This window comes from Panulirus ornatus, chromosome 37, assembly GCF_036320965.1.
Source record: "Panulirus ornatus isolate Po-2019 chromosome 37, ASM3632096v1, whole genome shotgun sequence".
Lineage (NCBI taxonomy): Eukaryota > Metazoa > Arthropoda > Malacostraca > Decapoda > Palinuridae > Panulirus > Panulirus ornatus.
The window spans coordinates 8,089,349-8,106,674 of NC_092260.1; the positions used below are offsets into that span (position 1 = coordinate 8,089,349).

At 45.4% G+C, this 17,326-nt stretch overlaps 1 protein-coding gene across 5 annotated transcripts in view; it reads right to left on the bottom strand.

The window, feature by feature from the left end:
* Nucleotides 1–17,326, bottom strand: part of vari (MAGUK p55 subfamily member vari) — a 408,236-nt gene that overhangs the window by 295,497 nt on the left and 95,413 nt on the right. The window contains exon 1 of one of the 5 annotated variants that reach the window (XM_071683760.1): nt 12,212–12,571. The exons of the other annotated variants lie outside the window; for them this stretch is intronic. Within the exon in view, the coding sequence (XP_071539861.1) occupies nt 12,212–12,299 (88 nt within the window). The 5' untranslated portion in view covers nt 12,300–12,571. Of the gene's footprint in view, nt 1–12,211; nt 12,572–17,326 lie in introns of those variants that run through there. 5 annotated transcript variants of the gene reach the window in all.

Here is a 17,326-nt window from a genome sequence, read left to right on the forward strand (position 1 = left end):
GGCTGTGTGTACTGCAACCTCCCGAGGCTGTGTACTGCAACCTCCCCAGGCTGTGTTTACTGCTGCCACCCTAAGCTGTGTGTAATGCAGCCACCCCAGGCTGTCTGTACTGCAGCCACCCCAGGCTGTCTGTACTGCAGCCACCCCAGGCTGTGTGTACTACAGCCACATTGGAAAGCCCGTTCCCTCCAGCTGGGGTACCGTACGTGAAACACGGAAGAATTCGTCTCTATAAACAATGAGCGACGCTCAGCAGGACTGCCTGGTCAACCTCCCGCAACCCGGCCTTACGTCGCCGCGCCGAACGCGACCCATCAAGGTCCAGGTCCGTCAGATAAGATGCCGGGTCACGAGGTCGTCTTCTGTAACGACCTACCTACTCAGGGGACTCACTCCATCTCCTACAGGAGCAGGTGATGTTGTGTGGCCCCTGATGGCTCAAGTTAGCGATCTTGGGGAAACTTGGGCTGTGTTCGGCCGCTTCAAGTGTCAGGATACATCTTGGGGAACACATCTACTGCCTCACATAAACACGTCCCAGAGCCACAGCCAGGCCAGGAGCCTCCCTCCTGCCGCAGGGGCTCCGGTAGCTAGGTGACCGACCCTCAGCCACTGAGGAAGGAGACTAGAGGAGAGCAAATCATGTTCGATCCGAGGTTACGACGCGGCGTGGAATGATGAATGTACGTGAGAGAGAGAGAGAGAGAGAGAGAGAGAGAGAGAGAGAGAGAGAGAGAGAGAGAGAGAGAGAGAGCAATCACGTCATAAAGTTGGAGAAATTAAAGATCATTATCCTCTTCTCTCCAGTTAACGATCATTAATTTACCCAGCCAACATGACCGTCCAGACCCCTCGTGAACGATCTTATCGTCTGTCAATTACGGCATTTGTGGCCAAGTTATTCCAAATTTCGGTAACCTTATTTGTGACGATTTATTTCCTGACAACAACGTCAGAAATTATTTCCTCTGAGGTGTCGACTCATTATTACTGCTTCGCAGACGCCTCCGGACTTCGGTCTATAAGTCTATTTTGTAGTTTACTTGAGTTTATATGTGATAGACAGACAACAGGAGGCCTGATTGGCCCATGACTGGGTAGTCTGGTAAAAAAAAAGAAAAAAAAAAATGTTTAACTTGACAAGAAAATGCAATTCCGCTCAGCAGTTTTTAAAGCTATCACCGGCTCCCCGCTGCTGCACATTAGCCTTCTACAGTCCCCGTTACTGCTGTCGTTTATACAGCGGTAACGTTACGGAGTCTTCGTTTCTGGGAAGGAATATTTTTCATCTCCGTTACTCTTACCTCACGGAGGGTGATTCTCAGCCTGGCATTAATATGACTCATCTCTTGAGGACTACAGCAATCTTGATTTTGCTCCGCTTGATACCACAGACACGCCAGAGCCGTGTTAACCACTCAGGGTGTGGTATCATCAGCGAGTTACAAAGGTGTCACCAAAGGGGGTCTGCTGCTGCTGCTGCTCTCTCTCTCTCTCTCTCTCTCTCTCTCTCTCTCTGATCATTACTGATGACAACTCACGCTCCCTCTTCACCGTGGACAACTGCAGGTGCTATTCTATACATCACATATTCTATACATCACATATTCTGATCACTTTCATTACGACGCAGTGCTTCATGTTCGTCTACGATGAATTCAGCTAGCCACTTTGCGAATCAAAGTGACCATTTTTGTCATTTTGGACACGTTTTCTGTGATCATTCTCAGAAATTTTCTTCACGTCGTATTTTCGTCCAGTCGGATAAATCCGGAGAATCTGCTTCTCACACCCAACTCCGGACCATTCATTGACTTGTAAAATTAACGGTGGACCCAAGACTGCACCTTGTGGTACACCAGCAGTTACAATCAGGATTAGCTGTGGTTTATCATTCGGGAGAACTCGTTTCTTTTTGACATTAAATCAGGCGTTTTATCCTTTTGTATACTGACATGCTGTCAACGGACTGAACCAGTATATAGGTAACCAAAAAATCTCGGAACACACAAACATTCGAGCTCGATTATGTACTTAAACCTTTATGTTCGGCTGCTTTTTAACCCAGCAAACCTAAACATGGCTAGAAACTTTCGCCATGGCTTGGCGAGATGGTGCTCAGGCGGGGAGGCAAGTACCTGCAAGTAGCCTTGGTACAGGGAAGACTGTAGCCTCCGCCAGTTATATCCTCCTTTCCTGTGGTGGTGTTTTCAGCAGACATGCACAAAAACAAAGTGGAACGAAAAAAAAAATGGTGTAAGATGATAGAGGGATGAAAGTGTTAAAGTGCTAACAAACACGGGGATGATACAGCTATAGACATAATTTTTACATAACTTTGGATGGTCAAATAATAATAATAATAATAATAATAATAATAATAATAATGTATAATGTATATCTTTTTCTTTCAAACTATTCGCCATTTCCCGCGTTAGCGAGGTAGCGTTAAGAACAGAGGACTGGGCCTTTTTTGGAATATCCTCACCTGGCCCCCTCTGTTCCTTCTTTTGGAAAATTAAAAAAAAAGAAAAAAAAAAACGAGAGGGGAGGATTTCCAGCCCCCCGCTCCCTCCCCTTTTAGTCGCCTTCTACAACACGCAGGGAATACGTGGGAAGTATTCTTAATCCCCTATCCCCAGGGAATAATATATATATATATATATATATATATATATATATATATATATATATATATATATATATATATATATATATAATTTTTTTTTTACTCGATCGCCGTTTCCCACGTCAGCCAGTAGCGCCAGAAAACAGACGAAGAAAGGCCCATCCCCTCAAATATATATATATATATATATATATATATATATATATATATATATATATATATATATATATATATACATATATTGGAAAGGATCACAATTTTGCGCGTGATAAAGTATATTTCTATGAGTCCACGGGGAAATGAACCACGATCAGTTCCCAAGTGCACTTTCGTGTAATAATCGCATCATGAGGGGAGACACAAGAGAGAAATATAACAGTCAGTTGATATACAACGAAGAGACGTAGCTCGGACGCCATTTGGTAAACATGCGATTGTCCAAGACAAGAAGGTGAATTGTTTACAAATTTCAACAACAAACTTATCCAATTTGTTTAGACCATCACTAACATTACGATTATAATTCTTTGTGAATTCAATAATAGAAGATTCAATTATATTTCTCGTTGTAAAAGAGTTAATAACTGAGATGGTATTACTTCAGTCAATTCAATGATCATAGTTTTTAACGTGATTAAACAAGGCATTTGATTCTTGTCCCGTTCTTATACTATACTTATGTTGCTCAAGTCTAACAGAAAGATCCTTACCAGTCTGACCAACATAAAACTTATCATAATTTCTTCATGGAAATTTATAAATGCACCCAGGAGAATTTTCTGGTGAATTCCTGATTAAGATATTCCTTATAGTATTATTGTTGCTGAAGGCAACATTCACATTAAAGGATTTAAGCAACATGGGAAGTAAAGTAAAATTATTGCTAAAGGGGAAAACTAAAAGATTTGATATGGAGGTCACTGGTTCGAAACTACTCACAAACTTCACAGGAACATACGTATCATATGTTTGTTGTTAGTCCATAATGGCGGTGGTTTTCATACTGTCCTTCGTCCGATGCCTTGAGTCGGAGTTAGGAGGGAATTTTCAACTAATTTAGCCAATCCACTTCCCTCCTGATTTCCTCTCATGGTTGACCATCTGTTATCATGGTTTATCAAGGCCCTCTGCCCAGAAAACTGTCTCGCTGCTTCGTTTTATTTGCAACTGATTTGTCTACGAGATTCTCGATCCCTGGTTTTGCTATGGGAGTCTGTTCACAATTCGTATGTTTCATTTTCCATATACATAGTGAATGACAGGCACTGTTTCCCTTATCTTCAATTGAATACAACGGGTATTGTCTTTATATATATATATATATATATATATATATATATATATATATATTTTCTTTTTTGCTTTGTCGCTGTCTCCCGCGTTTGCGAGGTAGCGCAAGGAAACAGACGAAAGAAATGGCCCAACCCACCCCCATACACATGTATATACATACACGTCCACACACACAAATAAACATACCTACACAGCTTTCCATGGTTTACCCCAGACGCTTCACTTGCCCTGATTCAATCCACTGACAGCACGTCAACCCCGGTAAACCACATCGATCCAATTCACTCTATTCCTTGTCCTCCTCTCACCCTCCTGCATGTTCAGGCCCCAATCACACAAAATCTTTTTCACTCCATCTTTCCACCTCCAATTTGGTCTCCCACTTCTCGTTCCCTCCACCTCCGACACATATATCCTCTTGGTCAATCTTTCCTCACTCATTCTCTCCATGTGCCCAAACCATTTCAAAACACCCTCTTCTGCTCTCTCAACCACGCTCTTTTTATTTCCACACATCTCTCTTACCCTTACGTTACTTACTCGATCAAACCACCTCACACCACACACTGTCCTCAAACATCTCATTTCCAGCACATCCACCCTCCTGCGCACAACTCTATCCATAGCCCACGCCTCGCAACCATACAACATTGTTGGAACCACTATTCCTTCAAACATACCCATTTTTGCTTTCCGAGATAAGTTCTCGACTTCCACACATTCTTCAAGGCTCCAGGATTTTCGCCCCCTCCCCCACCCTATGATCCACTTCCGCTTCCATGGTTCCATCCGCTGCTAGATCCACTCCCAGATATCTAAAACACTTTACTTCCTCCAGTTTTTCTCCATTCAAACTTACCTCCCAATTGACTTGACCCTCAACCCTACTGTACCTAATAACCTTGCTCTTATTCACATTTACTCTTAACTTTCTTCTTTCACACACTTTACCAAACTCAGTCACCAGCTTCTGCAGTTTCTCACATGAATCAGCCACCAGCGCTGTATCATCAGCGAACAACAACTGACTCACTTCCCAAGCTCTCTCATCCACAACAAACTTCATACTTGCCCCTCTTTCCAAAACTCTTGCATTCACCTCCCTAACAACCCCATCCATAAACAAATTAAACAACCATGGAGACATCACACATCCCTGCCGCAAACCTACATTCACTGAGAACCAATCACTTTCCTCTCTTCCTACACGTACACATGCCTTACATCCTCGATAAATATATATATATATATATATATATATATATATATATATATATATATATATATATATATATATATATTCATTCCTGGGGCTAGGGGAGAAAGAATACTTCCCACGTATTCCCTGCGTGTCGTAGGCGACTAAAAGGGAAGGGAGCGGGGGGCTGGAAATCCACCCCTCTCGTTTTTATTCTTTTTTAATTTTCCAAAAGAAGGAACAGAGGAGGGGGCCAGGTGAGGATATTCCCTCAAAGGTCCAGTCCTCTGTTGTTAACGCTACCTCGCTAACGCGGGATATGGCGAATAGTATGAAAGAAAAAAGAAATATATATATATATATATAACTTTGGGTTCCTTTGCATGACTAGCATAGCACTCTCTACATCCAATATCTGTTCTCTCCTGCATTACTGATCTTGCCACCGAACTCTTTTAAATCTTTGTTTGTCTCGTTTTCTCTTCCCCCGGGCTCCTCTTGTATCTGTCCACCGTTTTCTGTCTCCTGGCATCTTTCGTTCTGCTCAAATATCATTTTCTTCCCTGGTGTAACGCCACGTATTACACGTCTTGTTTCCTCACGGTATAATCTTGCGTTTGTTGTTGGTTGCTGCCCTTGAAAGATCTCGTTCCGATTTGTATCGAAATTCTTCCAGTGATCGCTCACCAGTCTGGCTTGTCATGGTGAAAATTGACTCAATACACTGCTGTCTTGGGTGGCTACATTCCGATCACATTAATATATTTCCGTTCACATTAATATTTTCCCTACGCTGCATAATGTCACATTTTCTATAAAGCTGTGGACTGACAGGACTGTTTCATCTAAGAACAAAGTCAAGTCATTTGTTAAAGGTAAGATCTATCGTATTGTTTCCTCACGTAGGTCTGTGGCTCACACCCACAAGGCTGAATGAATCACGGAGTTTTACTACAGCCTCTGCGACTGTTCTCTTTCTTCTACTGATCCATGGTGATTCCTTCACCTTTATCTGTATCTACATGCACTATCTACGCCTCTTTTCTGCCACGTAAGTAGGTTTCAAAGTCATCTGTCCATAAGATTATATCTGGGAGAGAGAGAGAGAGAGAGAGAGAGAGAGAGAGAGAGAGAGAGAGAGAGAGAGAGAGACTCATTACAATTCTAATCAGCTTATAATGCACCCTGGGGCGTGTGAGTGAGTGTGTGGGACAGCGGAAGGGATTTCCTTCCACCTCCCCCCCCCATCCCTCAATCCCCGTGGTACCAGCACAGCGGGTGAGTGTGTTTAACATTGTAGTCTTCCCATGAACCGCCACCCTCACCATAACCATAGCTCTCACCTGTCAGTTCAGTTTTCTATTTATAGTTGGTCAGTTCTACAAGATCGTGCAACTCATGAAAACCCCGTTTTCTATATATAGTTGGTCAGTTCTACAAGATCGTGCAACTCATGAAAACCCCGTTTTCTATATATAGTTGGTCAGTTCTACAAGATCGTTCAACTCATGAAAACCCCGTCTCTCATTAATGAGACGACATTGCCGGCAATCCACCCATACCTTAACGTTCTAATAACTTTCTCTTGCTACATCATGGAAACGATGAACTACACATGAGGATACTTAAATCACTGCTATCCAAACCTGGGTTAAATAGCAATAATGCAGCCTTACCAAAATATACAATAAGGTTAACCTAAGTTATATTAGTTTCCCCGTAAAAAAACATAACGTTTTCTGTGAACCTAAGATCTCGCTCATCCTAAGATTTAAAACCTATACAGTTATATAAATACTAATTCATAGCCTATATCAATTATTCATACAAAATGTTAGGTATAGCTGTAATTTATCTAAATGTTTGTAAAGTTTTACCGAAACCTGTCCATGATTCTCAGTTTGAAATAACGACCACGAAAACGAGTCAGTATTGAAACAAGTGTAGTGGCGAGTGGATAACCTTAAAAATCTAGTGTAATTCATTTATCTAATACTTTTAGTTCATTAAGATAAGCTTTAGAAAACTTCTAATCAGCTCATATCAGATTTCAACTGTATTATATAAAGATTTATTCAATAGTTGAATAAAATTGATGATTTTCATATGGATATATGTACATATAGCACATATTAGAACGTACTTCCCGAATGGCACACGATTGCTGATATATATTTATATTTATCTATTATACTTTGTCGCTGTCTCCCGCGTTAGCGAGATAGCGCAAGAAAACAGACGAAAGAATGGCCCAACCCACCCATATACACATGTTTATACGTACATACACGCACATATACATACCTATACATTTCAACATATACATATAAATATACATACACAGGCATATACATATATACACATATACATAATTAATATTTCCTGCCTATATTCATTCCCGTCGCCAACCCTCCACACACGAAATGACAACCCCCTCCACCCGCATGTGCGCGAGGTAGCGCTAGGAAAAGACAAGAATGGCCACATTCGTTCACACTCAGTCTCTAGCTGTTATGCATAATGCACCGAAACCACAGCTCCCTCTCCACATCCAGGAACCATAAAACTTTTCATGGTTTACCCCAGACACTTCACATGGCCTGGTTCAATCCACTGACAGCACGTCGACCCCGGTATACCACATCGCTCCAATTCACTCTATTCCTTGCACGCCTTTCACCCTCCTGCATGTTCCGGCCCCGATCGCTCAAAATCTTTTTCAGTGCATCTTTCCACCTCCAATTAGGTCTCCCACTTCTCGTTCCCTCCACCTCTGACACATATATCCTCTTGGTCAATCTTTCCTCACTCATTCTCTCCATGTGACCAAACCATTTCAAAACACCCTCTTCTGCTCTCTCAACCACGCTCTTTTTACTACCACACATCTCTCTTACCCTATCATCACTTACTCGATCAAACCACCTCACACCACATATTGTCCTCAAACATCTCATTTCCAACACATCCACCCTCCTCCGCACAACTCTATCTAGAGCCCAAGCCTCGCAACCGTATAAAATTGTTGGAACCACTAATATATATACACAAACAATTATAGTCTTGATATTAGTGATGGTCTATACAAATTAGATAACTTTACTGCTGATAAACTTTGTAAAATGATAAGTTTATGAACGCTCGCTGTCTGTCTTGGACAATCGCATGTTTACCAAATGGCGTCCTAGCTTCGTCCCTTCGACGTATATCAACTGACTTATATTTCTCTCTTGTCTCCCCCTGATGATGTGATCATTACACAAAAGTGCTCTTGGGAACTTATCGTGTTTCATTTTCCCTGTGGACTCATAGGAATATATATATATATATATATATATATATATATATATATATATATATATATATATATATATATATATATATATATATACCTGGGGATAGCGGAGAAAGAATACTTCCCACGCATTCCTCACGTGTCGTAAAAGGCGACTAAAGGGGACGGGAGCGGGGGGTTGGAAACCCTTCCCTCCTTGTATCTTAACTTTCTAAAAGGGGAAACAGAAGGAGTCACGCGGGGAGTGCTCCTCCTCCTCGAAGGCTCAGACTGGGGTGTCTAAATGTATGTGGATGTAACCAAGATGAGAAAAAAGAAACCTGAATGTTTTGGCTCTGAGTGAAACAAAGCTCAAGGGTTAAGGGGAAGAGTGGTTTGGGAATGTCTTGGGAGTAAAGTCAGGGGTTAGTGAGAGGACAAGAGCAAGGGAAGGATTAGCACTAGTCCTGAAACAAGAATGGTGGGAGTATGTGATAGAGTGTAAGACAGTAAACTCTAGATTGATATGGGTAACACTGAAAGTGGATGGAGAGAGATGGGTGATTATTGGTGCATATGCACCTGGGCATGAGAAGAAAGATCATGAGAGGCAAGTGTTTTGGAAGCAGCTGGGTGAGTGTGTTAGTGGTTTTGATGCACGAGACCGGGTTATATTGATAGGTGATTTGAATGCAAAAGTGAGGAATGTGGCAGTTGAGGGAATAATTGGTGTGCATGGGCTGTTCAGTGTTGTAAACGGAAATGGTGAAGAGCCTGTAGATTTATGTGCTGAAAAAGGACTGGTGATTAGAATTACCTGGTTTAAAAAGAAAGATATACATAAGTATACGTATGTAAGTAGGAGAATTGGCCAGAGAGCGTTACTGAATTACGTGTTAATTGATAGGCGCGCAAAAGAGAGACTTTTGGATGTTAATGTGCTGAGAGGTACAGCTGGAGGGATGTCTGATCATTATCTTGTGGAGGCCAAGGTGAAGAATTGTAAAGGTTTTCAGAAAAGAAAAAATGTTGGGGTAAAGAGAGTGGTGAGAGTAAGTGAGCTTGGGAAGGAGACTTTTGTGAGGAAGTACCAGGAGTACAGAATGGAAAAAGGTGAGAACAAAGGACGTAAGGGGGGTGGGGAAGGAATGGGATGTATTTAGGAAAACCAGTGATGGCGTGCGCAAAAGATACTTGTAGCATGAGAAACGTGGGAGGTGGGTTGATTAGAAAGGGTAGTGAGTGGTAGGATGAAGAAGTAAGAGTATTAGTGAAAGAAAAGAAAGAGGCAATTGGACGTTTTTTGTAGGGAAATAATGCAAATGACTGGGATATGTATAAAAGAAAGAGGCAGGAGGTCAAGAGATAGGTGCAAGAGGTGAAAAAGAGGGCAAATGAGAGTTGGGATGAGAGAGTATCATTAAATTTTAGGGAGAATAAAAAGATGTTTTGGAAGGAGGTAAACAAAGTGCGTAAGACAAGGGGCTAATGGGGAGGTAATAACAAGTAGTGGTGATGTGAGAAGATGGAGTGAGTATTTTGAAGGTTTGTTGAATGTGATTGATGATAGAGTGGCAGACATAGGGTGTTTTGGTCGAGGTGGTGTGCAAAGTGAGAGGGTTAGGGAGAATGATTTGGTAAACAGAGAAGAGGTAGTAAAAGCTTTGCGGAAGATGAAAGCCGGCAAGGCAGCGGGTTTGGATGGTATTGCAGTGGAATTTATTAAAAAAAAAAAGGGGGTGACTGTATTGTTGACTGGTTGGTAAGGTTATTTAATGTATGTATGACTCATGGTGAGGTGCCTGAGGACTGGCGGGATGCTTGCATGGTGCCATTGTACAAAGGCAAAGGGGATAAAAGTGAGTGCTCAAGTTACAGAGGTATACGTTTGTTGAGTATTCCAGGGAGATTATATGGGAGGGTATTGATTGAGAGGGTGAAGGCATGTACAGAGCATCAGATTGGGGAAGAGCAGCGAGGTTTCAGAAGTGGTAGAGGATGTGTGGATCAGGTGTTTGCTTTGAAGAATGTATGTGAGAAATACTTAGAAAAGCAAATGGATGTGTATGTAGCTTTTATGGATCTGGAGAATGCATATGATAGAGTTGATAGAGATGTTCTGTTGAAGGTATTAAGAATATATGGTGTGGGAGGCAAGTTGTTAGAAGCAGTGAAAAGTTTTTATCGAGGATGTAAGGCATGTGTACGTGTAGGGTCAGAGGAAGGTGATTGGTTCTCAGTGAATGTTGGTTTGCGGCAGGGGTGCGTGGTGTCTCTATGGTTGTTTAATTTGTTTATGGATGGGTTTGTTAGGGAGGTGAATGCAAGGGGCAAGTATGCAGTCTGTTGTGGATGAGAGGGCTTGGGAAGTGAGTCAGGTATTGTTCGCTGATGATACAGCGTTGGTGGCTGATTCGTGTGAGAAGCTGCAGAAGCTGGTGACTGAGTTTGTAAAGTGTGTGAAAGAAGAAAGCTGAGAGTAAATGCGAATAAGAGCAAGGTTATTAGGTACAGTAGGGCTGAGGGACAAGTCAATTGGAAGGTAAGTTTGAATGGAGAAAAACTGGAGGAAGTGGAGTGTTTTAGATATCTGGAAGTGGATTTGGCAGCGGATGGAACCATGGAAGTGGAAGTGAATCATAGGGTGGGGGAGGGGGGTGAAAGTTCTGGGAGCGTTGAAGAATGTGTGGAAGGCGAGAACGTTATCTTGGAAAGCAAAAATGGGTATGTTTGAAGGAATAGTGGTTCCAACAATTTTATAAGGTTGCGAGGCGTGGGCTCTAGATAAAGTTGTGCAGAGGAGGGTGGATGTGCTGGAAACGAGATGTTTGAGGACAATATGTGGTGTGAGGTGGTTTGATCGAGTAAGAAATGAAAGGGTAAGAGAGATATGTGGTAATAAAAAGGGTGTGGTTGAGAGAGCAGAAGAGGGTGTTTGAAATGCTTTGGTCACATGGAGAGAATGAGTGAGGAAAGATTGACCAAGAGGATTTATGTGTCGGAGGTGGAGGGAACAAGGAGAAAGAAGTGGGAGACCAAATTGGAGGTGGAAAGATGGAGTGAAAAAGATTCTGAGTGATCGGGGCCTGAACATGCAGGAGGGTGAAAGGCGTGCAAGGAATAGAGTAAATTGGAACGATGTGGTATACCGGGGTCGACGTGCTGTCAATGGATTGAACCAGGGCATGTGAAGCGTCTGGGGTAAACCATGGAAAGTTCTGTGATGCCTGGATGTGAAAAGGGAGCTGTGGTTTCAGTGCATTATTCATGACAGCTAGAGACTGAGTGTGAACTAAAGTGGCCTTTGTTGTCTTTTCTTAGCGCTACCTCGTACACATGCGGGGGTAGGGGGGTGTTATTTCATGTGTGGCGGGGTGGCGATGGGAATGAATAAAGGCAGACAGTATGAATTATGTACATGTGTATATATGTATATGTCTGTGTGTGTATATATATGTATACGTTGAGATATATAGGTATGTATATGTGCTGTGTGTGGACGTGTATGTATATACATGTGTATGTGGGTGGGTTGGGCCTTTCTTTCGTCTGTTTCCTTGCGCTACCTCGCTAATGCGGGAGACAGCGACAAAGTATAATAAATAAATAAATAAATAATTATATATATATATATATATATATATATATATATATATATATATATATATATATATATATATATATATATACACACTGCTTTCAATCTAAACATGCATTTAAAAAAGCCTAACAAAATCTAGCTACACCTGAGTCTTGATAGCAGGAGGTAATGAATGAGGAGGAGGGACGGCTGTACAGGGAGGCGCTGGCCACTTACCATCAGGAACGTCTGGCTTGGGGGACGAGAACTTCTCGAAGGAGTGCAGGAGGAAGCTGCGGTCTTCCTTGTTGCCGAAAAACACCATCTTGACGCCCGTGTTAATGTATTGATCGTGTGAATCCTTTCCCTTTATCTCTCTTACAAGTTCTGGTCCGACTCCTTACAGGCACTGAACACTACTAGGAGTGGGATCTTCAGCTCGATACTACGTGAGTCCTTGCTTACGACACTGTTAGTCTCCCAACGATGTTATAAACAGGAACATTTTTGACATGTACACCATGAGCATCGTCCTGTGGCAGGTGTAGTGTATACCGTCTCACACACCACCGCCACAACCTCTTAATGCTGCAAACACTGAACACACATTAGCATCGAACCCCTGACTCGGCAATACCCGAAAATGTGTTCCATGTAGCCACAGACACGATGTCTATCCTTACACAGGAGGAAGAGGAGGTGTCAGCTGGTGCGATGAGGAGTGGCAGATGGCATCGTCAGCGGGTGTGTGGCACGTGACACCGCCAGTGGCATATGACAACGTTGACGGGTATGTGGCATCGTCAGCGAAAGCGGGGGGACGTCCCTAACCTACCACACCACCAAGGTGTCATGACCACAGGGTCGTAAAGGTAACGGTGTGACGTCACATGACCAGAAGGGTCATGTGTCATATGGCGGTCTGGAAACCTGCCCGGGGAACGTGACGTCATGGTTACTTTAAAATGCTAATTAGAAATTTAAAAGTAATTGCTTGTTGTAAGTTCCTCGTACGGTGATGCACACAGTGAGTTGACCGGTGGCAAGGGGTGGTGGGTGTGGTACTGGACCAGTGTTAGGGAGGTGGTGAGGGTGGCACTGGACCATAGGTAACGGGGTGTGGCACTGGACCATAAGTAGCAGGGTGTGGCACTGGACCAGTGGTAGGGAGGTGGTGAGGGTGGCACTGGACCACAGGTAGCGGGGTGTGGCACTGGACCATAAGTAGCAGGGTGTGGCACTGGACCAGTGGTAGGGAGGTGGTGAGGGTGGCACTGGACCACAGGTAGCGGGGTGTGGCACTGGACCACAGGTAGCGGGGTGTAGCACTGGACCAGTGGTAGGGGGGTGGTGAGGGTGGCACTGGACCACAGGTAGCGGGGTGTGGCACTGGACCACAGGTAGCGGGGTGTAGCACTGGACCAGTGGTAGGGGGGTGGTGAGGGTGGCACTGGACCACAGGTAGCGGGGTGTGGCACTGGACCAGTGGTCAGTGAATGGAGTGGAGGGGAGGCCTGCCTCAGTCTGTCATACCCACAACTGCAGTACTACCATCTAACTGGCGGGAGAAATGCATAATAATAATAATAATTTGTTTCTCTATTGTTCAAGTCTTTTAAGGGAATCGAAATTTCATCTTTTTCTATAAATATCTTGAAACTTTTAGGAAATTTCTTTACCCAACTATATATAGTTCCATCTAACTACATGTAACTCCTTTAATATCGTACAGTACAACTAAATTAATATCCTTAGGTATATAAATATCTTTTAAAGCCAAAATCTATAGGTTACATAAACAGCTGAGAGTCTTTGGAAATATTTCCTCACGCCAAGAATCGCGGAGTAACTGTTAGGTTCCAACGCTTCACAAAGTGCACAAAATCACATCTCCATCCTGTAAACCCCCCACCCTGTAGCTGGCAGCTGCTGGCGTCGGCACAACCTGCACCCGTCCTGATTGCAGATTCATATGGCAGTGAACACCTTCCTCCCAGGGAAGGGTGAATACTGCCAGTGGTCTGCGTCTGTGAGTCCGTCTGTGCGTCCGGGGTGACGAGCGGGGACGATAACTGTTCTCGGAGCTGTCTATGAATTCTATTATCGGACACACACACACACACACACACACACACACACACAAACGGGCCTCCGTGGTGTCGTGGTCAGGGTTACTGACCATGAGTCAGCATGAGCTAACACGGGGTCGGACCCATATGGGTTCGAATCCTGAGCGTGGCAGTCGGCCTACACCCAGCCCAGGTGTTCATCCTCCCCTGGAGGATGGTCTATATATGGGTAGTTGGCTTAGGCTGAGGTGTATATATGTGTGTGTGTGTGTGTGTGTGTTTGTGTGTGTGTGTGTGTGTGTGTGTGTGTGTATGTGTGTGCATACACAGGAGAAGAGACATGATACATACACACAAGGTTGAGAGACAAGGCGACTCGAGTGTAAAACTCTCTCCCTGTAACACAGACACACACACACACACACACACACACACACACACACACACACACACGTGTGTATGCAGGTGAGAGCGTGGTGCTGCTCAGGTCTGTACCCACTCTCTACACTCCAGCATAGGTGAGGCATCTGGCACACACACACACACACACACACACGTCGTACACACTGTACCATGTCCCTTACATCCCGACACAAAATGCGTACATGATGCCAGCCAGTCGTGACCTAAACATAAACCCTGCCAGAGGTTAAATGTTTGAGCACGACGGTACGATCCTTGAGCACGACGGTACGATCCTAAAGCACGACGGTACGATCCTAAAGCACGACGGTACGATCCTTCAACACGACGATACGACCCTTGAACACGACGGTACGATCCTTGAGCACGACGGTACGATCCTTAAGCACGACGGTACGATCCTTCAACACGACGATACGACCCTTGAACACGACGGTACGACCCTTAAGCACGACGGTACGACCCTTAAGCACGACGGTTCGATCCTTGAGCACGACGGTACGATCCTTGAGCACGACGGTACGACCCTTGAACACGACGGTACGATCCTTGAGCACGACGGTACGACCCTTGAGCACGACGGTACGATCCTTGAACACGACGGTACGATCCTTGAGCACGACGGTACGATCCTTGAGCACGACGGTACGACCCTTAAGCACGACGGTACGATCCTTGAACACGACGGTACGATCCTTGAGCACGACGGTACGACCCTTGAGCATGACGGTACGACCCTTCAGCACGACGATACGACCCTTGAGCACGACGACACGACCCTTGAGCACGACGGTACGATCCTTGAACACGACGGTTCGACCCTTGCCTCTTACTGACCCATATGTGTACCTGTAGTACTCTACAGTGAGGTTACGTGTAAGGTGACAGGAATGTCCCGTGCGGCAGGCCAGAGCCTGTGGGGAGGTAAATATACTGACTCGAATAATGTTCAGTGGTTGGCTGTTCTTAAACTTACTCTTCCCATCATCCCACCTGCCTTAACCTCCCCATTACCCCACCTGCCTTAACCTCCACATTACCCCACCTGCCTTAACCTCCACATTACCCCACCTGCCTTAACCTCCACATTATCCCACCTGCCTTAACCTCCACATTACCCCACCTGCCTTAACCTCCACATTACCCCACCTGCCTTAACCTCCACATTACCCCACCTGCCTTAACCTCCACATTACCCCACCTGCCTTAACCTCCACATTATCCCACCTGCCTTAACCTCCACATTACCCCACCTGCCTAAACCTCCACATTACCCCACCTGCCTTAACCTCCACATTACCCCACCTGCCTTAACCTCCCCATTACCCCACCTGCCTTAACCTCCCCATTACCCCACCTGCCTTAACCTCCACATTACCCCACCTGCCTAAACCTCCACATTACCCCACCTGCCTTAGCCTCCCCATTACCCCACCTGCCATACTCTCTCCATGCACTAAAGGGGCCTTGGCAAGGGTGCACAAAATGGGCATATCTCCCCAGCCCTCACCCCGCTAACCATCTCAGCAGGATATAAGGTCTGCACTTTCACTCTGAGGTTAACTGTTAATAGTAACATTAACAGCAACATCACTGTTAATACAAGCAGTATAGTGACAACATAATCCACGGTAGGACACATGTGTCTGGGGCAGAGTGGGGCGGGGGGAGAGAGAGAGAGAGAGAGAGAGAGAGAGAGAGAGAGAGAGAGAGAGAGAGAGAGAGAGAGAGAGAGAGATGTGGATTGTACCAGAGCGACGGGGGAATGTAAGGCTTGCTACTCAACCCACACCCCTATACACGTGCCTGCTCCCCACCTGCCGTACTCCCCTGGGGGCGCCCAACTTTCACTTCCTGTATCTTATGGGCTCACACCACACGTAACTCCCCCACATCACACGTAACTCCCCCACACCACACGTAACTCCCCCACACCACACGTAACTCCCCCCACACCACTCGTAACTCCCCCACACCACACGTAACTCCCCCACACCACACGTAACTCCCCCACACCACACGTAACTCCCCCACACCACACGTAACTCCCCCCACACCACACGTAACTCCCCCACACCACACGTAACTCCCCCACACCACACGTAACTCCCCCCACATCACACGTAACTCCCCCACACCACACGTAACTCCCCCACACCACACGTAACTCCCCCCACACCACACGTAACTCCCCCACACCACACGTAACTCCCCCCACACCACACGTAACTCCCCCACACCACACGTAACTCCCCCCACACCACACGTAACTCCCCCACACCACACGTAACTCCCCCCACACCACACGTAACTCCCCCCACACCACACGTAACTCCCCCACACCACACGTAACTCCCCTACACCACACGTAACTCCCCCACACCACACGTAACTCCCCCCACACCACTCGTAACTCCCCCACACCACACGTAACTCCCCCCACACCACTCGTAACTCCCCCACACCACACGTAACTCCCCCACACCACACGTAACTCCCCCCACACCACTCGTAACTCCCCCACACCACACGTAACTCCCCTACACCACACGTAACTCCCACACACCACACGTAACTCCCCTACACCACACGTAACTCCCCTACACCACACGTAACTCCCCCACACCACACGTAACTCCCCTACACCACACGTAACTCCCCCACACCACACGTAACTCCCCCACACCGCACGTAACTCCCCCACACCACTCGTAACTCCCCCACACCACACGTAACTCCCCCATACCGTACGTACCTCGCCCACACCACTCGTAACTCCCCCACACCACACGTAACTCCCCCACACCGCACGTAACTCCCCCACACCGCACGTAACTCCCCCACACCACTCGTAACTCCC